General features: G+C 40.5%; 1 protein-coding gene across 4 annotated transcripts in view; it reads left to right on the top strand.

Moving 5' to 3' along the window:
• Positions 1-584: 584 nt before the first annotated feature.
• IMPACT (impact RWD domain protein) overlaps positions 585-16,723 on the top strand; it is a 37,272-nt gene continuing 21,133 nt past the window's right edge. For 2 of the 4 annotated variants that reach the window (XR_014807771.1, XM_005665327.4), the window contains exons 1-4: positions 585-749; positions 2,073-2,201; positions 3,242-3,294; positions 5,006-5,068. Coding sequence is in view for 2 of the 4 variants with exons in the window: in XM_005665327.4 (XP_005665384.1) it covers positions 714-749; positions 2,073-2,201; positions 3,242-3,294; positions 5,006-5,068 (281 nt within the window). In the remaining 2 variants the exon portion in view is untranslated. The remainder of the gene's footprint in view (positions 750-2,072; positions 2,202-3,241; positions 3,295-5,005; positions 5,069-16,723) is intronic. The other 2 variants (XR_014807772.1, XM_013999267.3) reach the window with 1 other exon arrangement.

Here is a 16,723-nt window from a genome sequence, read left to right on the forward strand (position 1 = left end):
GGCAGGGTTGAAACGACACAAACTTATTCAAATTTTCTGGATAGTGAAACAATGACCTTTATGTTGACAGGAGTAACTAGTGTTTTGAACAAAAGTTGCTCCCAGACGAAATGTCTAAGAACCCCAAAGAAAATAATCACAACACAACAGCGAGTGGGTAAGCTTTCCTGCCCGCTTTCAGAACTGCCTTCTGTCCCTCTCCTGCTCTACTGCTTTTTGGTAAATCAAAGTGACCCTTGACCAAATCAGACAAAATATCTTAAAACACGTAAAAACAAAACCCAAACCCCTGCCTTGAAATGCAATGATGAGTCTCGGGCTGTGGACTGCGGAGAACCTGAGTCCCCAGTGTCTCCGCGGGAGTTCCGATGGCGCCGAGGGCGGCAGGGGCGAGAAGCCCCCAGCCCCGGCGAGTTTCAGGAGCAGAGCCGAGAAGGCCTCCTGCCGCTACTCGGGCAGAACAGCTTCGCCACGGCCGGGCCGAAGAGACAAGGACAAGCGGGCGCGAAGCCAGAGTGGGAAGCCCGGGCGCGGGGAGCCCCTCGCCCAACCTGACCAACAACCCGGAAGCAGATGCGGGTCCCACTGCGTGTCGGGGTTGCGGTTCCGGGTCGGGCCGCGCAGCAACCCGCGCTCCGCTTGCAGCCGCAGCGCCCCGCCCCCGCGCTCCGGACCTGGGCAGGTGGTGACCGCCAGGCCGTTCCCGGGGCCACATGGCTGAGGGGGACGCAGGGAGCGACCAGAGGCAGGTGAGGCCCCGGCGGGCGCCGACCTCCAGGCTCATCTCGGCCTTGCCTCGCAGTCCCGAGCCTCCTTCGCCAAGGGGCCCCTGCCCGGGGCCGCCCCGGGTCTCGCCCGCACCGCCAGGGCTGGCGGCCGCGCGGTTCGTTCTGCCGCGTCCCATTTCTGGCGCTTGCTGTCAGCCGATCGCGCTCTGGCCGGCTGCTGCCAGGCGTCGGCAGGCTTGGCCTGCCTGGGATGGTGTTATCGTCAACCATCAGCACGCGACTGAGCAGCTCTGGGCCCAGGAAGCAGAAACCCGAGTTTCTGCTCCCCGCCCTGTCCTCGCCGGGTCACCTTGGGCAGGCCACCTAACCCCGTTTCTGATTTTGCAAAACGGGCAATAATAACACAAACCCTGAGGTCTCCTGAGGACCCCCTGAATCTACTTGTGGCTTTGAGCTTTCCCCAGCGCATGGCTGAAGTGAGAGCTCTTAAAGCTTTTACTACGGGGCTATGAGGATAAAATGAGATGATATGGAGTTGAGTGTATACTTTGCTTCCCATTTTTACGTTTAGATACGTTTATTTTAATTAATTATTTTTATTGATTTATTTAGGGCGGCACTCGCGCACCTGGGGCATATGGAGATTTCCCCGGCTATGGGTCCAAAAGGAACTGTAGATGCTGGCCTACACCACAGCCACAACAAGGCCAGATTGGAGCGGAGTCTGCTTCCACACCACAGCTCAGGACAAGGCCAGAACCTTAACCGACTGAAGGAGGCCAGGGATTGAACCTGCGTCCTGATGGATGCTAGTCAGATTCATTACCCCTGAGCTGTGCTGGGAACTCTTTTTTTTTTTTAAACCCGAAACCAAAAGAGTAATTTCTGAAATGTTTGGGGGGATTTGATTACCAAAAAACCAAAACAACACCCAGCCAAGTGCCCAAATTCAAAACAAAAACAAAGAAGTAGTTCCAGGAGTATAGAACTAATGTAATATGCAGAAATACTACTGGGGAATGGGGAGGTGGCGGTTTCTTCTTAAAAAGAGAAGGTGGAGCAGAGAGGATAGTGTTTATCTTTTCACTTGTGAATCTCATTACCGGGTATGGGAGTGCATGTATATTTTGGCTCAGTAGTGGTCAGAAGCACAGTGATATAGTGCAAGGCTGGTACCCAGAGAGTAGAAGGTGGCTACCAGGTGCTAAGAATGTTTGACATCTTTCAGTCAGGGATCCTTCATCCAAACTAGTGATATTAAATGCAAATGCCTTAAAAAGCAGTAAGAAAAACAGATAAGGTATGTGTGCATTCTTTGACTTTTTCCCCATTGACCTCTTACAGAATGAGGAAATTGAAGCAATGGCAGCTATATATGGCGAAGAATGGTGTGTCATTGATGACTGTGCCAAAATATTTTGTATTAGAATTAGCGACGATATAGATGACCCCAAGTGGACACTTTGCTTGCAGGTATATTCCTCTACAACCATTTTCCAGTTACAGTATTGACTCTACTGTTGTATTCCTCTAATGATTATTCTTGTGTGACTTAATTCTGGATTGTGTTTTTTTGTTGTGGCTTTTGTTGATGACTGGTGATCCAAACATATGGGTAATTAAATCTCAGATCATTCTTAAGTAATACTTTATTGATAGCCTCAATCTTTCCTATCACAATTCTTTTATATATTTAAGCATTCTTAATGTACCATTGTCAGACTTGAGTTTCTCTTCCTTTCATTATGCTGTTCATTTAATAAGAAACCGAGGAAGATGGCTAACATTTAAGAGGAAGAATAGGTTAGTTATTTAGAAGGTTCATAGAGTAGATATGAATTGTTTTTTTGTTAATTGGTATTCCTTTGTGGTGAGGGTAAATAAGTGAAAAAAATCAGCTGTGGCTTTGTTTTAATCCTTATTATTTGATGACAGCCTATTGGAAGTAAAAGATTCCAAATTGAGTTTTTGTCAATATTTGTTTTTATTGATACTGATTTGAAAAGAAACGTGTGTGGTTCTCTATTAAGTGTTAGCTGTTTAATGTATTTAATGTGTTTAGCAGGATTTAAAAAATTTTTTTTTCTTGGCACACATTGTAAATCAACTACACTTTAATACAGCTTGTTTTTTCTAAGAAAAATATTTGGAACATGTTATAATGCCACTCTATTCATATGGGGTTAGAGTATAATGCCCATATTTTAGTTTTTTTTTCCTTTTATCTTTGTCTTCCCCACCCTTATTTTCTGATTTTCATTGCTTTTTTGCGTTCTCTGCAAATAATGATCGCCTTAAAAAAATGGCATCATCTTAACATATGCCAGGTAGAAGCATATGCCAGGTAGAAGCATTAATATGAGGAGGGAATTCTCTTTTGAGATTCAACACAGTGTTGGTTTTGTTTTTTAGTTTGGCAGGTTTGAGCTCTGTCCAGTGACTAACTTTATAAATGTAGTTATTTTTGAGCCATGATGAAGTATAAGCAGATTTGTTTTTAAATTGCTTTGTAGGTGATGCTACCGAATGAATACCCAGGTACAGCTCCACCTATTTATCAACTAAAGTAAGCTATATTTATATATTTATATTTTTTATAAAAATGTCACACTCTTCAGATTGTTTCTCTATGATGTACATTGTGTTTTTGTAGCATACCTTTCTTATCAAAATGTATACAGAAATTAAAAACACCTTTTGGACTTGGTATAGAGCATTGAAATAAAAACAACTAAATGGTATAAGAACACATGGACATGTGCTTAGTATAAAAGAGGATCACAGGGTTGAAGGGTGGAAGTAGCTACAGAATTGTCTTTAGAGTTGGGGAAGGAAATGCTCCTCTCTAGATAACCTAGTAATCTAGAAACCCTGGCCTGTGGAGTTTCTCCTAACATGATTCTGCGAACCTTGCCACTTCCTTTATGTGCCTCTGCCTGAGACTGCCTTCCAGGAATCACCCATGGTGCCTGTGGCGCTGGGCCTGCCCTGGTTGTTGGGGAGCCATCTTGTCAGCAGCCCAAAGCTTCATCTTAATGCATCACGTCCTGTGGATTACAAGTAACCTTTGATCTACCTTGCCCACTGGACCTACTAAGATGTATAAACCTGTGTGGATAGAATTGCATTAAATCTCAATTACTAAAATTTTTACCTACCAGTGGGATTATTTATTCAGTATTTTAAAAACCATAGCAAAAATTTTTGTTACTAATAATAGTTCTGGAGTTCCCGTCATGGTGCAGTGGTTAATGAATCTGATTAGGAACCATGAGGTTGTGGGTTTCATCCCTGGCCTTGCTCAGTGGGTTAAGGATCCGGCATTGCTGTGAGCTGTGGTGTAGGTTGCAGGCACGGCTGGGATCCCATGTTGCTGTGACTGTGGTGTAGGCCAGTGGCTGCAGCTCCGATTAGACCCCTAGCCTGGGAACCTCCGTATGCCATGGGAGCGGCCCTAGAAAAGGCAAAAAGACAAAAAAAAAAAAAAAAAAAAAAAAAAAATCTGTAATTTTTCATTTTTGTTTATTGAAAATAAAAGATACGATTATAGAATGCTTACAAACATAAGTGCCCTTTTCAGAAAAAGTTAATTTTTTTTACAGTCATGTGGCAACTGGCTTATTTGTTAGAGTTGTTTTTCAGATACCAGTTGGAAAAAGTTAGGAACTCTTGATAGTGTGGCAAATGCAGTGACTCTGAAAATTAGATTCGGAAAACTATTCTGCCACTTAGGTAAACTTCAGCAGATTTATGCTATTCTATGAACTCCTCTGTTAGTTAAACCATATATTTTAACTGACTAATACTGGTGTTGACTTCATCATGGTTTCCTGGGAAGACTAAATGAGTTGATGTCAAAGAAAGCATTTTGGAAATGATTTATACAATATAAAATAACTATTTATGTATTTATTTTTGTCTTTTTAGGGCCACACCCCTGGCATATGGAAGTTCCGAGGCTAGGGGTCGAATCAGAGCTGCAGTTGCCAGCCTACACCACAGCCACAGCAACACGGGATGCGAGCTGAATCTGCAACCTACACCACACCTCAAGGCAACACTGGATCCTTAATCCACTGAGCAAGGCCAGGGATTGAACCTGCATCCTAATGGATACTAGTTGGATCTGCTGAACCATGATGGGAACTCCTAAAATAACATTTTAATGAAAAGATTAAAAAGTTAAATAAGGCCAATTTGTGATTTAATCAGTATTTTCTCTTTGAGATATAAACACAGTTGTCAGATAATCTTTATTGTGTTTTGTTTACTCTTAGTGCTCCTTGGCTTAAAGGGCAAGAACGCACAGATTTATCGAATAGTCTTGAGGAAATATATATGTAAGTGATGGATGATTTAAAGTAATTCTCTTAGTGACTCTGTTGTGGGCTTTTGTTGGAACTGTGATATGCTGGGGCCTTTTCCAAACTTTTTACGCTGTCTTTCCAGTAAGAAAAAGGATGCACTTGAAGAATCCTTGGAAGATTGGTTATATAATTTTATATTTACGTTTCATACAAATTCTACTTAGATACAAAACTATAGTAAAGTTTTGAACTTATAGCTGTAAAAACACACTTAGCTTGTGAAAGTAAATTCAGAGATACTGCTTTTATTTTGGTATTTTCATAGGCTATGTTGAATGAAACTGGTAACAGCAGAATTCTAAGCATAATTATTATTCAACTACTCTATACTTTCAATGGTCATTTTCTAATATTAAGTCATAAGGATAGGAGTCTATTGATATACCATATTTTTCACTCTTTCATTCACTCAACAAATGAATATTCTATGTCAGGCATTGTACTAGATCCTGGATACACATAATTAGCAAAAGCAGAAATGGTTCCTGTTTTCATGGCATTTTCAGTTTACAGTAGAGGAGATGTTTCTTATGGCATTGTAAAAATGAAGGTAAAACTGCAGCTGGTAAGTTCTATAAACTTTTCAAGGTACTGTGTTAATGTGCAGTCCTAACTGAGTTTGAAATGAAACCTGGCTAGGAGGTCAGGGATGGCTTTTTTGACTTAAGAGCTGAGTTACTTAAGTGAAGATAACTCCAGTGAAAGGCCACGGCATGTGCAAAGGCTCTGTGTCCAGGAGGTTGGCACACTTCAGGACACAAAGTTATGGTGGCATGAAGTGGGAAGAGAGAGGAGGAGAGAGAAGGGGTTTTGATGGGAAAACAACCTGGTGGGATAGGCAGGGGAAGTTATGGACCATCCTACAGATCATGTTGAGGATTTTTATTTTTATCAGAAGACCAATGGAAAGGCAGGGAAGAGTTTTAAGTGGTGTGATGCCATGATAAGATTTTTGTTTTAATAATGCCAGTCTGTTTCTAGGTGGAGAACTGACTGGATGAGAGCAAGAATAGATGTGGGCTATCAGTTAGGAGGCTAGTACAGTTGTTCAGAGAAGATATTTCTGTGATTCGGGTTAATTTTAATGATATAGATTAATTTAGTACAATAAAGTTCAGAAATAGCTGAAAGGACTGTCTTACGTGTTCTTTTTTTTTTTTTTTTTTTTTTGTCTTTTTGCCATTTCTTGGGCTGCTCCTGCGGCATATGGAGGTTCCCGGGCTAGGAGTCGAATCGGAGCTGTAACTGCCAGCCTACGCCAGAGCCACAGCAACACAGGATCCGAGCCGCGTCTGCGACCTACACCACAGCTCACGGCAACGCCGGAACCTTGACCCACTGAGCAAGGCCAGGGATCGAACCCGCAACCTCATGGTTCCTAGTCGGATTCGTTAACCACTGTGCCACAATGGGAACTCCTGTCTTACGTGTTCTAGGTAGCTACCCCATTTAGCACAATGAGAGAACCCTCTTTGTATCCCTGGGATCTAGGCCTGGTTTCCTTTCCTCCCAAAGTATTTAATTTAAGAATGCTGGGTCTTCATAGATTTGATTCTTTTCATTCAAGGAAGTGTGATCTTCCTTGATTCGTGTTTTACACTTAACTCTGAAAGTAACCAAGAATTGGACATATCAATAGGAGATGCCCTCATTTGGTGATTCTCTCATCCTCAGTATATAAGTATTATTCTCTCAATGGAATGTTTTCTGATACCTGTCTCTCACCCTAGTGGCTGCTCCAACTTTTGTGCTTCCAACAAACTTCTTTCTGTAATCTTTTATTAATGCTCATATACCAATTTATCTCTGCCCTTAGAGTAGAATAAGATAAATATACTGAAAATTTACTCACCGGTGATGTTGTAGTTGTACATCTTATGGTCATTTTTCAGTTCTTATCTTATTTGACGTCTGTAATTTTTGGCGGTGTTGAGCACTTCCTCTTTCTTGAAAATGTTTTCCACATCCTGTTAATTGTATTCAACAGTGAGATTTTTTTCTCCTCTTTATGCACAATGTCATTTACCCTCACATGCCTTCCCGCCTGCCTTTGCTCTTACGCAAAAAGCTCCCCTCCCCTTTATTGAGGGATACCCTCCAATAGGATACAACTTGCTGTTCTCCCTAACTAGTTTACTTGAGTGATTTGAGAATTAGGAGGGATCAGAAATTATACGGAATTTTGTTCTAATGCTGAAATATGGTTCATACTGTCTTGTTTTAAAAGCACTTGGAAATAACCCTAGTCCAATAATATTTTCACACATGTGGTCTTAATACATCCTGTTTTCAAAAGTTTTATGTAACTACTTTTAATCATATTTTTACATAGAGTCCCAGCAGGGGGCAGCAAGTGAAAAATAATATTGGGTCTTCAAAAATAAAACATGAGCTAAATGTATGGATATCATTCTTAATGTTGATACTTCTATTATATTCTAAATATTGTAACATCAAGATTATCATATTTATTTAGCATCATTTTGAATGCTAAATTTGATTTTTGTCTAGATAAGAAGATGAACTATGTTTTATGTAGGAGGTAAGAAGTCTGAAAGCTAATAGTCTTTCCAATAAACATTTTACGAGTATCTCTTATTCGCTGGCACTCTGTTAGGAGTTTGGAATTTAAAAATTAAGATGTATACAAAGACGGTATACTACCATAATTACTGAGAGGATTGGATGAACTGCAGTCATTTTTAGAGATCTCTAGGCATGTGGTGAAGTTGTAAAGGAGGGTTCCATTGTGACGGTGACCGTTGGGTGCAGTGTCTGGGATGTAATCAAAGGGGGAGAGATTTTCTGATAGAAGGAACTGCATGAGCATCCTTATGTAGGCAGAAAGCAACCTGGCATCTTTGGATTTTAGCAAGTAGTTAACATGCCAGGGATAGGAATCGAGGTGGGTATAAGAGGAGGGAACCTGTAAGCAGGGATGAGGAGTTTGGACATTATCTTGTAGGCTCTCGGCACTTTAGGCAGGAGAGTGCTGTAATCAGATTTCTGTGGCAGTGTGGAGGGAGCACTGGGGAGAGTTTGAAGGGAGAGACCCCGTAGGGAGAGAAGTCAGTAACTAGGAAGGAGATGGTGGAGATCTTTATTAGGGAAACAATAATGCAGGGGAGAAGAATGGTCAGTTCAAGAAGTCCTTAAGAATATAAACTAGGATTTGGTGATTGGGTAGATGTAGATTAATTTGCTTATCATATGTTACTTTTGTTTTAATATTTTGCATATGGATATTTTGAATGTATGAAAATAGTTATTTTAATACGACAAAAAGTAATTAACAGATTTAAAAATACTTGGAACATTATACTAACTGGTGTTTAGAGAAAATGAAAAGGATTAAAGTTTTAAAAATTTTGAATTTATGATAGTGCTTTAACAACAATAATTGATTTTAAAGAAAATGATTAATTTCCTACAGATCTTCACATTTTGATGGATCATGAAGCTTTAGATTTGCAAGTCGGAGAGTGAGGTTGGTCACAGCAGAAAGTACACCGGACCAAATTAGGAAGGAAGACTTTCTTCAGAGAAGCAGAATTGGGTCTGAATTCAGCTTCCTGAAACAAAAGACAGGGTGTTTTTTTTTTTTTTTTTTTTTTTTTTTTTGTCTTTTTGCCATTTCTTGGGCCGCTCCCTCGGCATATGGAGGTTCCCGGGCTAGGGATTGAATCGGAGCTGTAGCCCCTGGCCTACATCGGAGCCACAGCAACGCGGGATCCGAGCCGCATCTGCAACCTACACCACAGCTCACGGCAACACCGGATCGTTAACCCACTGAGCAAGGGCAGGGACCAAACCCGCAACCCCATGGTTCCTAGTCAGATTCGTTAACCACTGCGCAATGACGGGAACTCTGACAGGGTGTTTTTTAAGCACTGGGATGAGCTGTAGAAAAGTACTGGAGGACGTTGAGGGGAGGTTGATCAATGAGAGTGTCCAGCACATTAAGTTACTTCCTGAGTTTGCAAGTGTGTTTCTCTGTGGTTAGGCCATCTGTGTTTACATATTGTTGCTCATTAGAAGTAAGGCTCCTGGAGTTCCCGTCGTGGCTCAGTGGTTAACAAACGACTAGGAACCATGAGGTTGAGGGTTCGGTCCCTGGCCTCGCTCAGTGGGTTAACGACCTGGCGTTGCTGTGAGCTGTGGTGTAGGTTGCAGGCGTGGCTCGAATCCCGCGTTGCTGTGGCTCTGGCGTAGGCCGGCGGCTACAGCTCCGATTAGACCCCTAGCCTGGGAACCTCCATATGCCATGGGAACGGCCCTAGAAAAGGCAAAAAGACAAAAAAAAAAAAAAAAAAAAAAAAAAAGAAGTAAGGCTCCTACCTTCCAATGGAGACTGGGAGATAGGGCACTTTCTTCCTTGATGATTACATGTCAAAAAAATGGATCCCAGGACCTCAAAGAACACATTCCTAAGTTCTAAAACCAACAAAATTTCTAAAAGGTTGTCCATATATCCCAGAGGAACAAAAAAAGAATTTACTAGGATAAGTTTTCTTTTTTTCTTTTTTGTCTTTTTGCCTTTTAGGGCCGCATCTGTAGCACACGGAGGTTCCCAAGCTAGGGGTCTAATCGGAGCTGTAGCCGCTGGCCACAGCCACAGCAGTGCCAGATTTTCGAGCCGCGTCTGTGACCTACACCACAGCTTATAGCAACGTGGTATCCTTAACCCACTGAGCGAGGCCAGGGATTGAACCCCACAACCTCATGGTTCCTAGTTGGATTCATTGCCGCTGTACCATGATGGGAACTTCAATTAGGACAAGTTTTCTAAAGACAGTGCTCTAAGGAAAGGGAGATCAGGGCCTAGAGTCAGGAAGTTCTGCCTGACTGAAGTTTAGTCAAGCTGAGGTTAAGGCTGTTCTTGGTCAGGCTTCTGGAGTCAATTTTTAAAATAATGTGACTTTCCATCATCTCATTTTTGTTGTTCTTAGAAGAATCATCTCATCCAGTTATATCATATTGAAAATGAGTTGATGGAAACTCAGATTGAGTGATTTATATAAGGTCCACAACTTAATAGTACATTTTTGTGAATAGCTTCACCCTTAAATCAACAAATATAAATATTAGAAAATTGGAGTTCCTGTAGTGGCTCAGCAGTAACGAACCGGACATCCATGAGGACACAGGTTTGATCCCTCACCTCACTCAGTAGGTTAAAGGATCCAGTGTTGCCATGAACTGTGGTGTAGGTCACAGATGCAGCTTGGATCCCATGTTGCTGTGGCGGTAGCGGTGGCGTAGGCCGGTAGCTGCAGCTCTGATTCAACCCCTAGCCTAGGAATTTCCATATACTGTGGGTGTGGCCCTAAAAGGCCAAAGGAAAAAAAAAAGGTGGTTGTCAGGATCAACTGAGGTAACAAAGCATTGTCTACATGTCTTCTATGTAGTAAGTGTTCAATAAACACTAGATATTAATGCTACTACTTTTTAAATTTTTTTATTTTTATTTATTTATTTTTCTGCTGTACAGCATGGGGACCAAGTTACACATATATGTATACGTACTTTTTCCTCCCATTGTTGTGTTGTGATGTAAGTATCTAGACAGAGTTCTCAATGCTACATAGCAGGATCTCATTGTAAATCCATTCCAAGAGCAGTAGTTTGCATCCGTTAACCCCAAGCTCCCAATCCTTCCCACTCTCTCTCTCTCCCCACTGGGCAGCCCCAAGTCCATTCTCCAAGTCTACCATTTTCTTTTCTGTGGAAATGTTCATTTGGGTTGTATATTAGATTCCAGTTATAAGTGATATCATACGGTATTTGTGTTTTACTTTCTGACTTATTTCACTCAGTATGAGAGTGTCTCGTTGCATCCATGTTGCTGCAAATGGCATTATGTCATTTTTTATGGCTGAGTAGTATTCCATTGTCTATGTATACCACATCTTCCTAATCCAATCGTCTGTCGATGGACATTTGGGTTGTTTCCATGTCTTGGCTATTGTGAATAGTGCTGCAATGAACATGTGGGTGCATGTGCCTTTTTTAAGGAAAGTTTTGTCCAGATATATTCCCAAGAGTGGGATTGCTGGGTCATATGGTAGTTCTATGTATAGATTTCTAAGGTACCTCCATACTTTTCTCCATAGTGGCTGTACCAGCTTACATTCCCACCAACAGTGCAGGAGGGTTCCCTTTTCTCCACACCCCCTCCAGCACTTGTTATTTGTGGACCTATTAATGATGGCCATTCTGACTGGTGTGAGGTGGTATCTCGTGGTAGTTTTGATTTGCATTTCTCTAATTAGGGATGTTGAGCATTTTTTCATGTGCTTGTTGGCCATCTGTATATCTTCCTTGGAAAAATGTCTATTCAGGTCTTTTGCCCATTTTTCAATTGGGTGGTTGGCTTTTTTGCTGTTGAGTTATATAAGTTGCTTGTATATCCTAGAGATTAAACCTTGTCCATTACATTGTTTGAAACTATTTTCTCCCATTCTCTAAGTTGTCTTTTTGGTTTCTTTTGGGTTTCCTTTGCTATTCAAAAGCTTGTCAGTTTGATCAGGTCCCATTGGTTTATTCTTGCTCTTATTTCTATTGCCTTGGGAGAATGACCTGAGAAAATATTCATGAGGTTGATGTCAGAGAGTGTTTTTGCTTATGTTCTCTTCCAGGAGTTTGATGGTGTCCTGTCTTTTATTTAGGTCTTTCAGCCATTTTGAGTTTATTTTTGTGCATGGTATGAGAGTGTGTTCTAGTTTCATTGCTTTGCATGCAGCTGTCCAGGTTTCCCAGCAATGCTTGCTGAATAGACTTTCTTTTTCCCATTTTATGCTCTTGCCTCCTTTGTCAAAGATTAATTGACCAAAGGTGTCAGGGTTTAATTCTGGGTTCTCTATTCTGTTCCATTGGTCTGTCTGTCTGTTTTGATACCAGTACCATACTGTTTTGATGACTGTGGCTTTGTAATATTGCTTGAGCTCTGGGAGAGTTATGCCTCCTGCTTGGCTTTTGTTCCTCAGGATTGCTTTGGCAAGTCTGGGTCTTTTGTGGTTCCATATAAATTTCTGGATGGTTTGTTCTAGTTCTGTGAGAAATGTCATGGGTAATTTGATAGGGATTGCATTGAATCTATAGATTGCTTTGGGAAGTATGGCCAATATTAATTTTTCTAATCCATGAACATGGAATATCTTTCCATTTCTTTGAATCCTCTTTAATTTCCTTGATTAATGTTTTATAGTTCTCATCATATAAGTCCTTTACCTCCTTGGTCAGGTGTGTTCCCAGATATTTGATTTTTTGGGGTGCAATTTTAAAAGGTATTGCAATTTTTTTTTGTTGTTGTCTTTTTGCCATTTCTTGGGCCGCTCTTGCGGCATATGGAGGTTCCCAGGCTAGGGGTCCAATCGGAGCTGTAGCCACCGGCCTACGCCAGAGCCACAGCAACGCGGGATCCGAGCCGCGTCTGCAACCTACACCACAGCTCACGGCAACGTCGGATCGTTAACCCACTGAGCAAGGGCAGGGACTGAACCCGCAACCTCATGGTTCCTAGTTGGATTCGTTAACCACTGCGCCACGACGGGAACTCCAGGTATTGTATTTTTGTATTCCTTTTCTAATATTTCATTGTTAGTATAGAGAAATGCAACTGATTTCTGAATGTTAATCTTTATATCCTGGTACTTTGCTGAATCTGTTGATCAGGTCAAGTAGTCTTTGGGTTGAGTCCTTAGGGTTTCCTACATATAGTGTCATGTCGTCTGCATACAGTGACAGTTTTATCTCTTCTCTTCCTATTTGGATGCCTTTTATTTCTTTTGTTTGTCTAATTGCTGTGGCTAGGACTTCCAAAACTATGTTGAATAGCAGTGGTGAGAGTGGGCATCCCTGTCTTGGTCCAGATTTGAGTGAGAAGGCTTTCAGTTTTTCTCCATTAAGTATTATATTTGCTGTGGGTTTGTTATAAATGGCTTTGATTATGTTCAGGAATGTTCCTTCTATACCCACTTTGGTGAGAGTTTTTATCATAAATGGATATTGGACTTTGTCAAATGCTTTTTTCTGCTCTATTGAGATGATCGTATGGTTATTGACTTTTCTTTTGTTAATGTGGTGTATGACATTGATTGATTTGTGTATGTTGAACCATCCTTGTGAACCTGGGATGAACCTTACCTGGTCATGGTGTATGATTTTTTTGATATGTTGTTGGATTCGGTTGGCCAAAATTTTGTTGAGAATTTTTGCATCTGTATTCATCAGAGATATTGGCTGATAGTTTTCTTTTTTGGTGGTATCTCTGTCTGGTTTTGGAATGAGGGTGATGGTGGCATCATAGAATGTCTTTGGGAGTATTCCTTCTTTCTCAACCTTTCGAAAAAGTTTAAGGAGGATGGGCACCAGATCCTCTGTGTATGTTTGGTAGAATTCACCTGTGAAGCCATCTGGTCCTGGGCTTTTATTTGTAGGGAGTGATTTTATGACCTCTTCAATTTCATTTCTAGTGATCGGTGTGTTCAGTTGGTCTATTTCTTCTTGATTCAGTTTTGGCAAGCTGTAAGATTCTAGAAAGTTGTCCATTTCTTCCAGATTGTCAAACTTGTTGGCATACAGTTGTTCATAGTATTCTCTTATGGTTTTTTGTATTTCTGCAGTATCCGTTGTGATTTCTCGTTTTTCATTTCTAATTTTGTTTATTTGGGTTCTTTCTCTCCTCTTCTTAGTGAGTCTAGCCATAGGTTTGTCAATTTTGTTTACCTTTTCAAAGAACCAGCTCTTGGTTTTACTAATTTTCTCTATTGTTTTTTGAATCTCTATTTTATTGATTTCCTCTTTGAGCTTTATAATGTCTTTCCTTCTGTTGACTTTAGGTCTTTTTTGTTCTTCTTTTTCTAATTCATTTAGGTGGTGGGTTAAGTTGTCAATTTGAGATCTTTCTTCTTTTTTGAGGAAGGCCTGTATTGCTATGAATTTTCCTCAGCACTGCTTTTGCAGCATCCTATAGATTTTGAGAGGTTGTGTCTTCATTATCATTTGTTTCAAGGTAGTTTTTAATTTCCTTCTTGATTTCCTCATTGACCCATTGGTTTTTTAGTAATATGTTGTTTAGTCTCTATGTAGGAGGTTTTTTCTCATTTATTTTCCTGTGGTTGATTTCTAGTTTTATACCATTGTGGTCAGAGAAGATACTTGAAGTAATTTCTATACTCTTAAATTTGTTGAGGTTAGTTTTGTGCCCCAATATGTGATCAATTCTTGAGAATGTTCCATGCACACTTGAGAAGAATGTGTATTCTGATTTTTTTGGATGTAGTGTCCTGAAGATGTCAATTAAGTCTAACTTTTCTGTTGTTTATTTTAAGATCTCTGTTGCTTTACTGGTTTTCTGTCTAGAGAATCTGTCCACTGATGTGAGTGGGTGTTAAGGTCTCCTATTATGATTGTATTCCCATCAATTTCTTCCTTTATGTCTGTTAATATTTGTTGTGTGTATCTGTGTGCTCCTGGATTTGGGGCATATATGTTGATGATAGTAATATCCTCTTCTTGAATGGATCCTTTAATCATTATATAGTGTCCTTCTTTGTCTTTCTTTATGGTTTTGTTTTAGAGTCTATTTTGTCTGATATAAGTATTGCAACTCCTGCTTTCCTGTCATGTCCATTGGCATGAAATATTTTTTCCCACCCCCTCATTTTCAGTCTATATGTGTCCTTTGTCCTAAGGTGAGTTTCTTATAGGCAGCAGATTGAAGGTTTTTGCCTTTTTATCCAGTCAGCAACTCTCTGTCTTTTGATTGAAGCATTCTGTCCATTGACATTTAAGGGGATAATTGATAGATGATTATTTATTGCCATTTTAAACCTCCTTTTCCAGTTGGTTCTATGATTCTCCATTCTTTCTTTTTTTGGTTGGATGGTCTCCAGTTATTTTCTGCTTGAGTGTTTTTCTTTTCATTTTTTGCAAATGTAATGTTTGGTTTTGATTTGTGGTTGCCCTGTTTTTTAAGTATGTTAACCCCTTCCTATAATTGTGTGTTTTAGTCTGATAGTCCTGTAGGTTCAAACACTTCATTACCGTACTAAAATTAAAAAAAAATTAAAAAGAATCTATTTATTTCATTACTTCCCTTGCCCACATTTTATGATTTTGATGTCTCTTTTTTTCTTTTTAATTTTATTTTGTTTTAAACATGTTCATGATTAGATCTGTATGCTGGCTTATTTGAGTGACTGCTCTCTGGTTGTGGTTTCCTCCATTCTAGTTCTTCCTCTCTCTCTCTCTTTTTTTGATTTAGAGAAGCCCTTTGAATATTTCTTTTAGAATGGGTTTTGTATTGCTGTATTCTTTTAGCTTTTGTTTGTTGGAAAAAAATTTATTTCCCCTTCTATTTTAAATGATATTCTTACTGGATAGAGTATTCTAGGTTACATATTTTTTCCTTTCAGCACTTTAAATATTTCTTGCCATTCCCTCCTGGCCTGTAGAGTTTCTGTAGAGAAATCAGCTGATAGCCTTATGGGGGTTCCCTTATAAGTGACATTTTGCTTTTCTCTTGCTGCCTTTAGGATCCTCTCTTTATCATTAACTTTTGCCATTTTTATTATAATGTATCTTGGTGTGGATCTATTTGGGTTCAACTTGTTTGGGGCCCTCTGTGCTTCCTGTGTCTTGAAATCAGTATCCTTTAGATTTGGGAAGTTTTCAGTGATAATTTCTTCAAATATATTTTCCATCCCCTTATCTTTTTCTACTCCTTCTGGAATTCCTATTATGCATAGATTGGCCCGCTTTATATTATCCTGTAGGTCTCTTATATTGCTATCATGTTTTTTTCTTTTGGTTTTCTGTCTGCTGTCCTGTTTGGGTGGTTTCAATTATTCTATCTTTTTTTTTTTTTTTTTTGTCTTTGTTGTTGTTGTTGTTGTTGTTGCTATTTCTTGGGCCGCTCCCGCGGCATATGGAGGTTCCCAGGCTAGGGGTTGAATCGGAGCTGTAGCCACCGGCCTACACCAGAGCCACAGCAACGCGGGATCCGAGCCGCATCTGCAACCTACACCACAGCTCACGGCAACGTCGGATCGTTAACCCACTGAGCAAGGGCAGGGACTGAACCCGCAACCTCATGGTTCCTAGTTGGATTCGTTAACCACTGCGCCACGACGGGAACTCCTCCATTATTCTATCTTCCACATCACTAATTTGTTCTGCATTATTCATTCTGGTTTTTACTGCCCTTAGCTCAGTTTGTATTTTTGCAAATGAATTTTCTAGTTTTCCTTTATATTTTCTAGTTCCTTTCTGAGGGAGTCTGCATTACTGTTCATATCTTCTCTTAATTCCTTCAGTATTTTCACAGTCTCCCTTTTGATCTCCAAGTCTGTCAGACTGCAGAGTTCTGTTTCATTGTTGACTGCTTCAGGTGAGTTCATCTGTTGGTTTAACTGGGGATGGTTTCTGAGCTTCTTCATCTTGCTTGTTATTTTCTTTTTCTTGGTGTAGGTGTACTCCCCGTGGCTGGGCAGGGTTTGCCCTGGCACTGCTGTGGAGTCTTTCGCAAGGGCTGGTGGTGTTGGCCAGTCTTCTCTGAGGCAGCGGGTCATTTCTTGAGGGTAGGCAGGGCTGGCAGGGTCACTGTGAAGCAAAGGAGGACTTCCC

Source organism: Sus scrofa, chromosome 6 (genome assembly GCF_054392235.1).
Source record: "Sus scrofa isolate SSC_HxYL_T2T_F1_AM1 chromosome 6, Sscrofa_HxYL_maternal_Yorkshire_Landrace_v2.0, whole genome shotgun sequence".
NCBI classification, from domain to species: domain Eukaryota; kingdom Metazoa; phylum Chordata; class Mammalia; order Artiodactyla; family Suidae; genus Sus; species Sus scrofa.